Source organism: Prunus persica, chromosome G1, assembly GCF_000346465.2.
Source record: "Prunus persica cultivar Lovell chromosome G1, Prunus_persica_NCBIv2, whole genome shotgun sequence".
Taxonomy (NCBI): Eukaryota; Viridiplantae; Streptophyta; class Magnoliopsida; order Rosales; family Rosaceae; genus Prunus; species Prunus persica.
In genome coordinates, this window is record NC_034009.1 from 8,759,762 (window position 1) to 8,775,415 (window position 15,654).

General features: G+C 36.6%; 2 protein-coding genes across 5 annotated transcripts; both read left to right on the top strand.

Annotated features, from left to right (window-relative positions):
* LOC18791468 (probable inactive DNA (cytosine-5)-methyltransferase DRM3) lies at positions 1,715 to 8,213 on the top strand. 3 transcript variants are annotated; one of them, XM_020554613.1, is made up of 12 exons: positions 1,715 to 1,961; positions 2,223 to 2,291; positions 2,577 to 2,646; positions 2,735 to 2,863; positions 2,992 to 3,088; positions 3,387 to 3,433; positions 3,690 to 3,797; positions 4,111 to 4,210; positions 4,740 to 4,855; positions 5,730 to 5,832; positions 6,183 to 6,262; positions 6,735 to 8,213. In XM_020554613.1, the coding sequence occupies exons 2-12, from the start codon at positions 2,272 to 2,274 to the stop codon at positions 8,112 to 8,114; spliced, it is 2,250 nt and encodes a 749-aa protein (XP_020410202.1). In that variant the 5' UTR covers positions 1,715 to 1,961; positions 2,223 to 2,271; the 3' UTR covers positions 8,115 to 8,213. The 3 variants fall into 3 exon arrangements, with proteins under 3 accessions (XP_020410202.1, XP_007221658.2, XP_020410203.1); XM_007221596.2 differs by having other exon boundaries at positions 1,716 to 1,961; positions 2,468 to 2,646; XM_020554614.1 differs by having other exon boundaries at positions 1,716 to 1,961; positions 2,530 to 2,646.
* Positions 10,613 to 15,654, top strand: LOC18792657 (probable boron transporter 2). 2 transcript variants are annotated; one of them, XM_020555585.1, is made up of 13 exons: positions 10,613 to 10,806; positions 11,423 to 11,640; positions 11,758 to 11,840; positions 12,015 to 12,207; positions 12,363 to 12,501; positions 12,682 to 12,847; positions 12,955 to 13,121; positions 13,209 to 13,382; positions 13,525 to 13,620; positions 13,896 to 14,033; positions 14,134 to 14,453; positions 14,536 to 14,803; positions 15,088 to 15,654. In XM_020555585.1, the coding sequence occupies exons 2-13, from the start codon at positions 11,537 to 11,539 to the stop codon at positions 15,379 to 15,381; spliced, it is 2,142 nt and encodes a 713-aa protein (XP_020411174.1). In that variant the 5' UTR covers positions 10,613 to 10,806; positions 11,423 to 11,536; the 3' UTR covers positions 15,382 to 15,654. The 2 variants fall into 2 exon arrangements, with proteins under 2 accessions (XP_020411174.1, XP_020411175.1); XM_020555586.1 differs by lacking the exon at positions 10,613 to 10,806 and adding an exon at positions 10,863 to 11,147.

Sequence of the window (15,654 nt, forward strand, 5' to 3'; positions counted from 1 at the left end):
ATTGTTTTTGCTAAGATTTTTTTTCATATAACCCATTTTCATAATTGTAGTATCTCATAAAAATTCCAGCATACTCGCATACGTTAATAAAAGCAGTACCAAATAATGTATAATTCAAAGTGATCACATATTAAGGTTATAAGAGCAAAAGAGAAAGTTGTTCATAAACCAAACTACATCAAAGAGTGAATCATAACTCCGTCACCCCAAGTAAGAGAAGAACAAATGCTTTTCTCATAGCACCATCTAATGTCAGGAATGTTTTTTCATCACTTGCTTTCTCCAAAATTAGCCGTAGTGCCTTAATTTGGTCATTAATAGACAAGTCCATCTTTGCTTTTCTAATAGCAATTGACAAAGAAAAAAAAAATGGTTCCTAGAATTCAGGTTCATACAATTTTAATTTTGTAATTTTCCTCTCCTAGTCGTCAAGTATGTATGTATTCAACTAAACTACCAACACTAGCACATTTGTTTGTTTTTGGACGAAAACTGGCAATACTCTGTTTAATACCAACAATCTAAATATTCCCACAATGTCGAATCACTATATCACATACAAAGAAAACATTCGATTAAAAAAAATGCCAAAAAAGAAAAATTTATAACCTAATTTCCAATAAAAATTTGAAATATATAAAGCATATTGGAGAGTATGAAAAAGAGAGAGAGTGAAAGATGGATACCTGGAGAAGAGTGAAGAAAATAACATGTGAAGAAGATAGCAGAGAACAACCCTAGGGAGAAGAAGATGAAAAGAGCGTCTGATTTTTTTCGTAGAACGCGTGTTCTTTTTTTCTAGCCGTATAATTAAGCGTGTATTATCTAAACCGGGGTGTGTGGGTTGTATAAGTTAGTCAGGTAAGGAGAGTACTAAAAGCTCAACCCGTATAAAATAGTCGGGTAATTAAATAATACAAGTTGACACCAAACACCTGACATAGACTATTTACTCCTATCCAGAGTCTAATACGATGTACCAAACGAGCCCTAAGTCTTCAGAGTGCTGTGGTACCTTTTCTCCCTTGTTTACTGGGTATTTGGTTCTTTTCCTTATAGAATGTGGAGTTGAAATTGTATCAGGGATTTGCTGATGCTGTGTTCCTATCCATCGTAATAAAAAAGTGACAAGGATTGGTTCACAATCTAACACATGTTTATTGTGTTTGAATTGTGAAAATTTGTTGCATTTGTGTCTTTCTTTTCTACGGCTGGTTGCTCATTTTTGTAAAGAGCTTAATATTTTGCGAATCGAGCTTGAACGATCTAAAAGGAAGCTGAATACCAGGCGAATTCGAACTATATCAAGCCAGTTTACAGCAGTATACAATGCTAGACTTCCCAACTTGTTATTCCAATTCTTTTTTCTTCTCTAACCAATGTCACACTATCACATTTGATTTTATAAGTATTGGCAACTCTAATGTCCATTAATTTAATTATTGCAACTCTAATGCCCTGTTAAAAGAAATAGACTATTGTTATGGGCACTCCATTTATTACTTTGAAACACTTCCAAACTTGCACAATATGAATTTTAGTGCCTTCACAATGTGGGGTGCATTAATCATTAAACGAGTGCTAATAACAGTTCTCTAGAAAAATCAGGTGACTGGGATGAATAATGTGGTGACATCCGGATCACGACACGTGCCCGTCGTGCTTCCTTCTCCTTCCCTCAACACCTGACTAACCAAAACCGGATCTTTGACCTAACCTAATCCGAACCCATTTCTCCAGCTTCACGTTACTCTTTATAGAGTTTAACGCCAGTCAGTGACGCCGTAACCTATTGACTGTGGTCAAACAGTCAGGGGAATCAGTTGTTGTACTGTATGTACGTGATTCTCAGCGCTCAATTCGCGTCCCAACGACCCTTCACCGCGGGAGTGAGTGCAGTCGACGCGCCGCTTCTGGGGCAGCGTGGACTTCGCTCCTCCGCCGTTGAAATCTCTGATCAGGTACGTCGGCGTGTGCACTCGCACTGCCTTCTGTCATTGAGCAATTCCTACAGTTGAAAATTGCAACGTCTGCTTAGCTTTTGTCTTCGCTGTTCGTTACTCGTTCTGTTTTATTTTCTTCTTCTGTCTGTTTGGTTGCTGAGAAAACGAAGGAAAGTAAGGAAATTTATCTCCTCTCACTACTTTTTCTTATAAATTAATGGGGACATTAACTATTTGGATTTGCATGACTAATTTGGTGATTTGGTATGTCAATTTCAGTTTAATTCATACGCAGTTTCGTCGACTTTTGCAAATTGAGCATTGGTATATGCAAATGCAGCACTTGAGGTAAGAAATATAATGCACGCCTTAATTCTTTCGGTTACCTTTCACCAAGGGTTCATTACAGTTACAAAGTTGGTGTGATGATAAAGTGCAAAGCATGGGTGACCAGTTAGATACCTGAGTTTTTGTAGCTTAATGGTATAATGCGGACCTTGATGAAGAACTATTTAATCACCCAGATATTGCTGAATGCTGTTGTTATGAACCGAGAAGTTATTTGCTGGTTCAAATTTCATTGAAGGGCTAAATTTGATGGTTTTTTCTTGTGGACGGTGACTGGCGGCCTAGCTTTTGCAGTTTGTGGTCGATTGTAATCTTATATTTTCCATCTTTGCTTCAACTGATTCATTTCAAAAAGGTATCCTTATGTATAAAGCTTCTACGTTATATTTGGAGATGGTTGAATGTCATATATATATTTATGCGCTCTCTATTCTATTCTATAGGTCAATATGACAAATTACTCAAACAGAAAAAGTTCCTCGGAACAGGAATGTGAAAAAGCAATTGTGCCTAAAGAAGAGATCTTGGATTTCGAGTTGCCTTCTGATGCTGCATTCTCAGGGCATTTCGGGGTATGCCCACCATTTCATGAATGTTACTGCGAGTTTTCATATGATGTAATAATTGCAATATACATAGTTAATAATCCATTCTGGCAACTTTCTTAAATTTTTTTTTTCTTCTTTCCTTACAATTCCAGAACAATGCCGCGAGTTCATCTGGGAGTAATACACGATCGGATTTGATTGGAATGGGATTTTTACCATCACTTGTAGACAAAGTTATTGAACAAAAGGGTAGGTCATGCCAATTAAAGAACTCTCTTCTATTTTAATCGTCATGAAAGTGGGTGAGGGTTGTGGGATTAACAGGGCTTTGTAAGTTTAGAAGATGATAAGAAAGCAAACCACGCTGAAACTAGGCTGTTCACATGCACATGTGCACATTCATACACCCACGGTGGTTCAACAGGCCCCCATTTGATGCACTCAAATATGTTATTATCATTATCTGCATTTATATCCTTAATCACATGATCTGGTAATTTTTTTACCCTGGGAATTTTGATGATTGTGTTTCTATCTTCAAATTTAGGTGAAGGCGATGTAGAATTGTTATTGGAGGCACTTTTGTCGCATTCAGTAAGTAATGTATTGTTTGTTAATGTTTCTTAAAATGTCTTATACTTAGATTCTCCAGAATCATTTGTTAGTTCAATTGGAAATACTGAAATTAGCATCCTAGCCTGGATGCAACCATCTCTCTGTCTCTTGATAGTTTGCATGCCGGAGGCAAAGTCGAATTTTCTTTGGTTTTTCAGTTTTGAAATTAAGTGTTTGTCGGGGATTTCCCTAGGAATTTTGAATTCTTATAGTCTACCTGTTTTGGATTGAATAGGGTTCTCCAAAATCAGATTCTGGGTCATCAGATTCTCTGGATAGCTTATTTGATGACAAGGATGAAAGCAGTCCTCCGAAGGTTTCTAATATTATTCAACCAAAAGAGGTAAACTGCGAAAACTTCTGTAATCTTGTTTTCTGATGTTTCCTTTATGTATCCCAGAGGTCCTGGGGCTAGTCAGCTCTTTTGTGATTATTCTTCACAAGTCATTGAGTAACAATGTTGGTGACTTCCAATGCTACGCAAGCTTGAAGATTAGCTAAATCGTATTTGGAACTTTTCTCATAAAGCAGATCATTCTCCTCTCTTCTTGTGACGATGATAAAAGGGCAGCTGTTTATTATGATATTTTATTTTTCATGTGATCTTGTTTGTCTCAGTTTGCACATGGTTAGGCTCAATCTTTTATTTTTGGCAGGAGCCTGATTTAGCTGATGGACTTGATGAGGGAAAAAGGGCATCCTTACTGATGATGAATTTTTCTCCAAATGAAGTTGAGTTTGCAATTGATAAGCTCGGTAGGTTGAAATTTATGGAAATTTTATTGTGCGAAATTTTTTGAGTTATACTGGCTTTTTTATATTGAAAAGAAACATGAGATATACAACAGAAGCTCACTCACTGGTTGACAGTTCTGCGCTTATGACTAATGTGAAATTCAGACATACTTATCATTAGTTATGTTACATAGATAAGTCCAAACATGTTTGTTTTTAGGCTCCTCAACCAGGCGTATATGAAATCACTATTACGGAATTGGATTAAGGATCTCGCTACAGAATGAAGCATATTCTGAATTATCTACACTATTAAGTTTTGGGCTATTAGTGCTAACAGTTTCAGTGATGTTTGAACCAGGGGAAGAGCTCTACAAAGTTACATTGTTGGAACTTGCTTACATAGCATTAATTTGAATATAATTTATTTTCTACAAGAACTCCCACCAACCCCCCCCCCCCCCCCCCCCCCCGCGCTAAGATCATGAATTTCCACCTTGGCTTTTTACGTTCGACAATATAGGTTGGTTAATCTCATTTTGATGCACAGGTGAAGATGCTCCAATTAATGATTTGGTGGATTTTATCATTGCCGCTCAGGTAGCTGTGAAACTTGAAAATGATATAGGTGATAGTACAACTCATGGTGATGAAGAAAAAGACGAGGTATAAAAATAATCCTTGCATTAAATTGTTATCTATGTGATGACATTTTTGGATGTTGGTAATCAGTTGTATCCTGTTTTTTGGTGGGCTCCTTGTGCACTTTTTTTTGTATTTATCATTCTTTAATAAAAAGATTTTCTTCTAAAAAAGACATTTTTGGATGTTGGTAACACAATTACATTATATTTGGGCAAAACGTGTTGAATACATGGTTTTGTTCTTTTGGAAAAAGAAAAAAACTAATGCATAAGCTTGGAAGCATAAAGTTTATGGAATGCTGTACTTTGCTCTCTAATTCCATTGGACACTAGATCAGATGAAAACCATGGTAATAACATGTGAGATAACTTACTGTTCCGGGTGGGTTATGTTTTTTTTTTTCCACGCCATTAATAAATGGAAATGCATAATTTCAATTGTGTTAAATTTGTCTATAGTCTCTTAAAATATGCTGTTATTTCACTACATTCGTTGCCATGTGCTCCATTGGGTTTCCTGGAGTTTTTCCTGTGCATCTAAAAAGGGTTTTTAGTCAGAGTTCAATTTTAAAAAAGAGATAACTGAAAAGAAAGAAGATTTACCTTTCACCTTTGATCTCGCGTTATCCCCAACTTAAGCAATCATGCACAACTCTTCATGGTAAGAAAGGAGGTTTAGTTACTTGTCACAATGACAGCAGATGCAGATCTAAGGCAGGATTTTTTTTTTTTTCTCACTACATGTTCTCTTTGAATCATCAAGTGTGCAAAAATGTCTTTGGAGCATGCAATCACATGGTTGCCATGTTGTCTTGTAGATTTTTCACCAAGTGTTTGTTATATACTTATTTTATTTGCTATTATATTGTACAATACTTTAACCTTTTGATTCCCAGGATGCTAATGATGAAAAATTATATGGGACCATGGAGAAGACACTTCGTTTGCTTGAAATGGGTTTCTCTGAGAACCAAGTTTCTTGGGCAATCGAAAAGTTTGGTGAGTCTTTCATATCATTTGCTCCACTATACCTGAAAAGTAAAGAACGTAAACTGTTGAAATTTATTTTGGATGTAAGAATTTTTTTAAGAGGGTCGTAACTGTACAAATAATACTTATCATGTGCTAATATAATCATTATTGTTGGCATTACAACCATATTTCATTCAACACAAAACAAATTGTGTTGAACTGTCAATTGTTACATGCAGTCTACTGGATTTTCAATGGAAGTGGCTGAGTCACTTGTAACGTGATTTGCTTAATTTCATCTTGTAGTTATATGGGTGATACATTTTTTTTTTTTCGCTTATTGCCAACTCTTATTTAACAATCATTTGTTGTTTCAGGTTCAAGAGCTCCAATTGGAGATCTTGCAGACTCAATCGTTGCATATCAAATTTCTGATGACTGTTATAAAGAAAATAAGGTCAGAATGCATTCTTATAATCAGTTATTGACTTTTCAAGTGCTGACGTACTTTGTGTATTTGTTTAGATTCCCATAGGCCCAACAAATTTTTAAATGTGTTTTTCGGTATCAAAGTGGCTGCAACTGCAAATAGTTCATTCTAATGGAAAGTTATATGCTTGTCTTCGTACCAAATTGTGTTGGCAACCTTAACCTAATGTTTTTTATCTTGCAACTAATTATATATTTTATTTATGAAATCAACGACCTAACAGGACCTTACGAATTTTTGGATGTGCTTGTGGAAGAATTGATGTATTATCTTGCTTGTTTTATGGGTCTGTTCATTATTATTACAAGTTAGTTGTTGAAATATATGTTGTCATCTCTGAGGGCTATGTTCATTACTTCTTTGCTTTCTAAACTGTATAGTCTTCTCATTCATCATTTAGATTGGTTTACTAATGTTTGGAACAATATATCTAGCGCAGTACTCGGCCCATTCAAACCATTCACGCACTGGAGTGGGTTCTAGGTTTTTTGCTACAGGATCATATGATTCAGTTAAAGTTGAAAACGAAGAATTTCATCCGCATACAGTTTCTCAATCAAGGGATTGCAATGCAACAAACAATTCTTTAGGAAAGAGGCCTAAGCAAGAGTATAATGATGATGATTCAAATGTTGTTCCAACCGCAGTTCCTCAGTTTAGGGCGTTTAGACATGTTGCTTTCGAAGAAAAACGTAAAGGGAAAAGGCCAAGACAAGAGTATGTTGATAATTCAAGCTCTTTCCTTGACCAAACATGGATGGAAGAAAAAGTTGACCCTATAATTGGCAATCTTGAAATGTCAAAACCTTTCAAAAGCAATCCTTGCAAGAGTGTGAATCGAATGATGGCTAAACCTCCATATTTCTTTTATGGAAATATTGTGAATTTAGCATATGATTCCTGGGCAAAAATTTCTCAGTTCTTGTATGGGCTGGAACCTGAATACGTGAATACTCAATTCTTCTCAGCCTTGAATAGAAGGGAAGGCTATGTACACAACCTCCCAACTGAGAACAGGTTTCACATCCTTCCAGAGCCACCAATGACCATTGAGGATGCAATACCACATACAAAGAAATGGTGGCCTTCGTGGGATACAAGGAAGCAATTGACTTGCATCTGTTCTGAAACTAGTGGCATATCTCAGCTTTGTGATAGGCTTGGAAGGATACTTTCTGATTCTCGTGGATTGCTCTCATCTGAGCAGCAGAGAGACGTCCTTCATCAATGTCGTTCATTAAATCTTGTGTGGGTTGGACGATACAAGCTGAGCCCCACAGAACCTGAATATTTAGAACGTATCCTAGGCTACCCATTGAATCACACTCAAGTTGCTGAGAGTAGTTTAACAGAAAGACTTCTTTCACTCAAATTTTGCTTTCAGACAGACACATTGGGTTATCATCTCTCTGCGTTGAAATCTATGTACCCAGGAGGATTAACAGTGTTCTCAATTTTCAGTGGAATCGGTGGAGCAGAAGTTGCTTTACATAGGCTTGGCATTAGTTTGAAAGGTGTTGTATCTGTGGAGACCAATGCAACAAAAAGGAAGATTCTAAGAAGGTGGTGGGAGAATACTGGACAAACTGGGCAACTGGAGCAAATTGAAGATGTTCATAAGCTGACAAGCACCAAACTTGAAAGTCTGATGAAGAAATTTGGTGGTTTTGATTTGATTATCTGTCAGCACCCATGCAGTGACTCAATCTCTAAGATTTCTCCACAGAGTGACAGTCTCCCAGGTTTTGACTTCTCCTTGTTTTATGAGTTTGTTCGTGTTTTGCAACGTATAAGAACTATGTCAGAAAGAAAGAGGTGACAGCTTTTGCTGCCCTTTATAATTCATTCTGTGGTACATCTAACTTGTTAAGGATAACTAGATTCGTTCGTTTATGAAAAATTGAGCTTGAGAATGTCATGCCAATGTCTTTTAGATAAATTTAATACATACATGCAGAAAGATATAGCTTTGCATAAGTTGCAAAGTTGATGATGATGATGATGTCAATACTTGGATGTTAGCATTTAACATATGCTGGCCATTGATGTGCATAAGTTTCCAAACTGATGTTATTATTCAAGACTTAAGACTACTCTTGTATGTAATGAAATGTATCTTTAGGTCATGGAAATTTTCATGAGCAAGTTGAGGAATAAGTTGACTACTATATCCGTCTTGCTGTCAATTGTCATGGTTGGATCCCCAACTTGACTAGACAAGCACAGGAACAAATCATCCCACGCCAAGAATTCCTTCTGTTGGAGAATTACTTGTTGGCCAACTATCAAATCAGTCAATGCTCAAAATACACAGAATGTATAACTACTTTTGATGATATTTGGGTGGGTTTAATTTGTCTTTTGCCTTGAAGTTTCTACGGCCTATACCTAAAGAATTTGGTTTTGAGTTTTGTGCTAGACAAAATCATTTAGAGTGCTAAATCCGCCATGAAGAAGACTTGACAATTGCCTTCACCTCCACTGTACTTGAAGGAACAAGTCAGGGAAGTTGTTGGTCTAGAACTAGAATAGTTGGGAAAGTATGTAGCTCACAAAGGTCCCTCAACTCCACTGTACTTCCATCCAATGCTCTATTTTTATTTCTTTCTTGCTTATTAATTTCAATTGACAACGTGTTGAAAGTTAGCCATCTGGGTGACTCTTACGGTGGTCTTAGTCATTGAGCTGTCCCTTGCCATAGTTTGTCGCAATGATAATGGAAAAGACAAACGTCCAAATAAAGATGGGAAATTGTATAAATAAAGAACCGACGAAGGCAATAATTGAGCCTTCACACAAATTTTGAGATTGTTTTTGAGTACATAATATTATACTTATTGCGAATAAATTCGTGGAATAATAATGCTTACTACTTATGGACTTCGGTTTCGGTTCAATGAATTCAATTCGAATAATATGATTTATAATCATAACTTGGCTTTTCTATAGAAAAGTCGGATAATCAACGCCAACCACTTTTGTTAATTTTTCTAAATGTTGATGGTTAATTTTCTAATACTGGGACATGTGGACAGGATATTCCGATTGGAAAAAGCTTTCTTCTTTTTGAACACCTGATCGTCAATGATGGGCAATTATAATAGTGGAAGGGAAAGATACAAAATTTGGAGTGTAGATTACGTCCTGTTTAAGGGTCCCATAAGTATGACGAATTAATCCATTTATAACCGCAAATTCTTAGATTTGGTAATGAAATAGATTAAAAAGTAAATATCTAAAAGTGAAATTTTTTTAATGTAACTGTCACATCGTCACATGGTATTATTAAATATGATAAATGCTATTTGATCTTTAGCATGTTCTAATGTTACAAAATGTATGAAGCTTCAAATCCCCTTCTTCCTAAAACTTTTTATTAAATAAAAAATAATTTAAAAAAAGTAGCATAATATTTCTCATTTGGGCCAAGGCGGCTTGGAAGGCTATGGACCGGGCCATGAGCCAAAAGGTTTCATGGTTTTCACAATATCCAGGACAGTAAGTCAACTAGTCAACAGGAAAAAGAAATTCACCGCCTGTCAGAAGCATGATTTATGATTGCGATGTGATGACTCACGTTGAAAATCAACTTTACTAATTCTAGGGTTTACACTATAGATCTTTGTTCTTTCCATCCACAATACACTTCTAAACGTTCCATCACCGACTCACGCGCAAAGGGGAAAATCTAAAGTAAAAAATAAAGTTATTTTAAACACTCACCCTTATTTTGAAAATAAAAAATAAAAATTGTTGTCAAACATATTTTCAGTTTTTCAATTGGAAATAGGAATCTCAAGTTTCCAACATAAAAGGAGACTATCAAGACTTTAGCGAAATAGATATTATAAAAAAGAATATAAGTAAATTGTGTTATTTAAATATTCATGTCTAGTAATATATCTCTTATTAATGTTGATAATGTCTTAACTCAATAATTTCACTGTAAATTAATGTTACTTGAAAATTTGACCCCTTTAAAATGGGGAGAAAAGGATGTTTGCACAAGGAAGTAGCAACGTATTATTTCCATATTTCACCATTCTTATTAACATTTTGTAAATACTGAGGCTCGGGATTAATACCTTTTTTTTTAAATGTTCTCATTCGGACATCCTAAGAAATATGAGGAACATATGTCTAGGCAAGTTGGGCGAGTTAATGCACCACTACATCCCATTTTGTTCTCCAATACACATAAACAGATATACTTTTCTAATCTAGGCTAAAATATTCAAATATAAACAAATCAATTTATTAATTTTTTACAACAATGATATACTATACAACATAGAGAAACTGCTTGGCTACTGATTTACAGGCCAGCTTGTCGTGGACTGGCTGGCGCTCTCTCTCTCTCTGTCTCTCTCTCTCTGTCTCTCTCTCTCACAGACACTCAACCACTTTCTCACACACATTTTACTGAAAAGCACCCTCCTTTAAAAACCAGAAAAATCAAAGCAGCTACCTTTTCTCTTATTTCCCATTATCAGAACTTTTATGTCTGGTTGGTGAGTATTTCATGCTGCATCTACTTTGAATCTTCTTTCTTTTTACGTATTTATTTATGTTTCTTTTCCTTCATACTCAGCTTTTCCGCGGCCTCTTTACTACGAGTCTACACCACAAGCATTAGATTTGTTGTTTCTTTTTTCTTTCCTTGTTTTGGGGGTGTGGGAGGGATTGGTGTTCCCTTTCTTTGCTGTTTGGCACTGATAGTGATGTTCCATTCATTCATTCTTGACCCACATTACTATCAGCATCAAATCTACAATTGCCTTCTCAACACTTTTCAAGCTTATATATTTCGAGTTTTGCTTACAACCCTTATGTGCGTCCTGTTTGTTTGAAGGTAAAACAAACCAAAAGGGTTGTCTTTTATGTACTTCAATGATCCAATGCCATTCTCATTCTGAATATTTCTCTGCATTCTTTTTCTGGGTTTGAAGCTTGGCATGCTTATAAGCTTTTGATGGTGTAATGCGGTTAATATTTTTTATTATGGGTTGTGGGTAAACAGAAAAAATATAAATGTCAATTCTGGGTCATCTTGCATCTATCAAGATGCATTCGATTTAGTTCATTTACTGATGTTGCTTCATTGATGTCTTTTCTTCTTTAATGTAGATTTGCAGTTGTCAAGGCTCACCTTAGTGACCTTGGTAATGATCTGACTTGTTGTAAAGCGTCTAGAACTTTGAGATTTGGTATTATTGCTTAAGCATTCAAGGAAGTGGAACCATGGAAGAGACATTTGTACCATTTCGGGGAATCAGGAATGATCTTCAAGGGAGATTTATGTGTTACAAGCAAGACTGGACTGGTGGTTTGAAGGCAGGCTTCAGGTATATCTTCTCTTGGTATCATCATATTACAGGATACTGCATCGTATTCAACTGTAAATATTGCGAAATTTTGGTTGAAATATTATTCTGGTTTGCTAACTTGTTTAATTGTCTCAGGATTTTGGCCCCCACCACTTATATATTCTTTGCATCAGCCATTCCAGTTATTTCATTTGGTGAACAATTAGAGAGAGATACAGGTAATATTTTATCCCGGATACTCCATTGAGTGCCTTGTGGTTTTCGGTGTGAGTTGAAAATGCTCCTAATATCGAATGATTGATAAGAAAAATCTATAAATCTATATTTATACATTATGCATTATGCATTAGTGTTTCAAATTTATGGTTTGGCATCATTTCTGGTGTTGACAGATGGGGTTCTCACAGCAGTTCAGACGTTAGCATCTACTGCTTTATGTGGAATTATACACTCGATCCTTGGGGGTCAGCCTTTGCTGATTCTCGGAGTTGCAGAGCCAACTGTGATTATGTACACATTTATGTTCAATTTCGCCAAAAATAGACCGGATTTGGGATCAAAGCTCTTTTTAGCATGGACTGGATGGTATCATCTTTTCTTTGTGCTAGCAAATGGATTGATATTGTGATTTCTGATGTTAACATTAATCTCTCTATCTTGCAATTATCCTTTTCTGGAAAAAAAATTCTTGGGTAACTCTTTTTTGACTTTGAATCTGCCTTTATTACATTGATGTGCAGGGTGTGCGTCTGGACTGCAATATTGCTGTTCCTGCTGGCTATATTAGGGGCTTGCTCCATTATAAACAGATTCACTCGTCTTGCAGGAGAGTTATTTGGCCTTCTCATTGCAATGCTTTTCATGCAGGAAGCTATTAAAGTAGGAACATCCTTCTCTTTCTATCCCTGAATTTTTACTGGCTTCAAGAAAAATTGCTTCCTTATTGCACTTGTTTACGATTTATGTTAAAAGAGACAGGAGACTTGGAGTAATTGTTGTTCTGCATTTTCTAGCTGTACCAACTTTTTTATAGATGTAGTTCTGAATTGTATTTTATAGGGACTCGTTCATGAATTTCGCATACCTGAAAGAGAAAACCCAAAGTCAGTTCAATTTCAACCTTCATGGAGATTTGCAAATGGGATGTTTGCTTTGGTTTTGTCATTTGGCCTTCTACTTACTTCTTTAAAAAGCAGAAAAGCAAGGTCTTGGCGGTATGGGTCTGGTAAGTCCATTTTTGTTCAGAGTTACATGCACACATGTAAAGTTGCCTATTTATTAGTTTGCATACCCTACAAGAGATTGATCCAATTAAATATTTCCTTCTCGCAGGGTCGCTCCGTGGTTTTGTAGCAGATTATGGTGTGCCATTGATGGTGTTGATCTGGTCTGCTGTTTCCTATATACCTGCTGGAAATGTTCCAAAAGGAATTCCAAGGCGCCTCTTCAGTCCAAATCCATGGTCACCAGGAGCATACGAGAATTGGACTGTCATCAAGGCATTGCCACATCCTCTACATGATTGATATGTCTTTTTTGTTTTTCAGCTTGATACATGAGGATATTAATGGTTGCTAAAATTACAGGACATGCTAAGTGTTCCAGTGATTTATATAATTGGAGCTTTCATTCCAGCAACAATGATTGCAGTGCTGTACTATTTTGACCACAGTGTAGCTTCCCAACTTGCTCAGCAGAAAGAATTCAATTTGAGAAAACCACCTTCGTTCCATTATGATCTACTTCTCTTAGGGTTCATGGTATGCAAATTCCCCTCACAGCGTCATTCACTTTTTCTGTAATGCTCCTGCCAGAAAGTTCAGTGGTTGCAAAAAGGAAAGAAAAAAAAAAGCACCCGGTTTCCATTTGCTTTGAGATTGAGATGTTTTTGCAACATGACAGGTCATAATATGTGGTCTCATAGGCATTCCCCCATCCAATGGTGTCATACCACAATCTCCAATGCATACGAAAAGCTTGGCCACACTGAAGCACCAGGTAGGCATATGGAATAGAATCAATGAAGTCTAGTAAATTGCAATGCTTTCATTTTCAAAGCTTGTCTATCAGTTACGTTAGTTGAGTTGCTCCACCTCACAGTTCTCTGTTCAGTAACCAGAGGTTGTAAGTTTAACACCAACTCAGTGACCCTTAAGGACCCAAAAGGGCACAAATTAAACATTAAAATGTGTTCAGAACATGGAGATGCACATATTGACACACAGCCAACCATCCACTCTTTTGTGATTTATATTATCTTTACAACGATGCAGTTATTACGCAATCGACTTGTAGCTACAGCAAGGAGATGTATGAAAAACAATGCCAGCTTGGGACAAGTATATGGAAGCATGCAACAAGCATATCAACAGATGCAAACCCCACTAACATACCAGGAACCTTCAGCTCGGGTATGATGACTTGATATGCCATTCACCTTTTCATTCTTTTGTTCATTCATATGATAACAATGCTAACCGTTGTTCAACCTTCCCTAAACCCTGAGAGCAGGGATTAAAGGAATTGAAGGATTCAACTTTTCAAATGGCTTCAAGCATGGGGAACATAAATGCTCCAGTTGATGAGACAGTGTTTGATGTTGAGAAAGAGATTGATGATTTATTGCCTGTGGAGGTGAAAGAACAGCGGCTCAGCAACTTGCTTCAAGCTACTTTTGTAGGAGGATGTGTTGCAGCCATGCCTTTTCTTAAAATGATCCCTACATCGGTACTCTGGGGTTATTTTGCCTTTATGGCTGTTGAGAGCTTACCAGGTAACCAATGTTGGGAGAGGATTCTACTGCTCTTCACGGCCCCAAGTAGAAGATACAAGTAACCTCTTGAACGCACTCTTTATTTTGTTTTACCAATTTGTCAACAAATTTAATTGAACTATGTTCATTCTCATGTTCAGAGTACTTGAGGAATACCACGCCACTTTTGTCGAAACAGTACCGTTCAAGACAATTGCAGCATTCACAATTTTCCAAACTGCTTACTTGTTTGTATGCTTTGGAATTACATGGATTCCTATTGCTGGGGTTCTTTTCCCATTAATGATCATGTTTCTGGTTCCTGTTAGACAATACGTTTTGCCCAAGTTCTTCAAAGGGGCACACCTTCAAGATTTAGATGCTGCAGAGTATGAAGAGGCACCTGCTTTACCATTCAACCTTGCAACTGTAAGTTTTCATTCTCTCACACACTGTTTACTAATAAACAGGACCTGCAATATGCTTAAGTGTTACCTCTTAGGAAGTGCATAAACCGAAATTGAATAGACGCCTTTTGGCAATGTTTACAAAACAATTCATGAACTGGTTAATCAGTGTGTAATAAATCTGGATGCATACGTCTCTTTTTTTACAAAAAGAATAGAAGCATACAATAATTTGTACACATAAAGGGCCACTTGGCGACTCACTTCAACTTATACATCTTGTTCATTCGATGTGTTTCACATCAGGAGCGAGAGATGAGTAGGCAAGCTTCATTTGCAGATGATGTTGAGATTTTAGATGGGATAGTTACTAGAAGCCGGGGTGAGATCAGGCATATCTGCAGTCCTAGAATGGCAAGTTCAGCTACAACACCATCCAAGGAATTCAAAAGTATACAAAGCCCACTGTTCTCAGATAAGATATACAGTCCTCGTTTAAGTGAGCTGAGAGGTGAGCCAAGTCCTCAGAATGGTGGAAACGGGCAATTTAGTCCAAGGACTGGAGAAGCAAGATCATCTAATCTTGCGAAGAGTGGTTGAACCTTAGAAGTTAAACTTAGATAAAAATGGAGCAAGTATTACCTGCAAATTATAGTCAAAGTACTTAAGAGTAATTGGGGGTTGGTTTTGTGAACATGCAGGAAATCTGCAATGGCATTTCCCCTTCTTCTACTTAAGTTAATTCTAAATGCGGCAATTTTTTGTAAAGTGATCTAAATCTGTGAAATGTATTGATGGGAGGAGATTTGTAAGTTGTAACCACGAAAATCTATCAATGCCACTATTAAATATGAAGGAACTTTATACTTATAA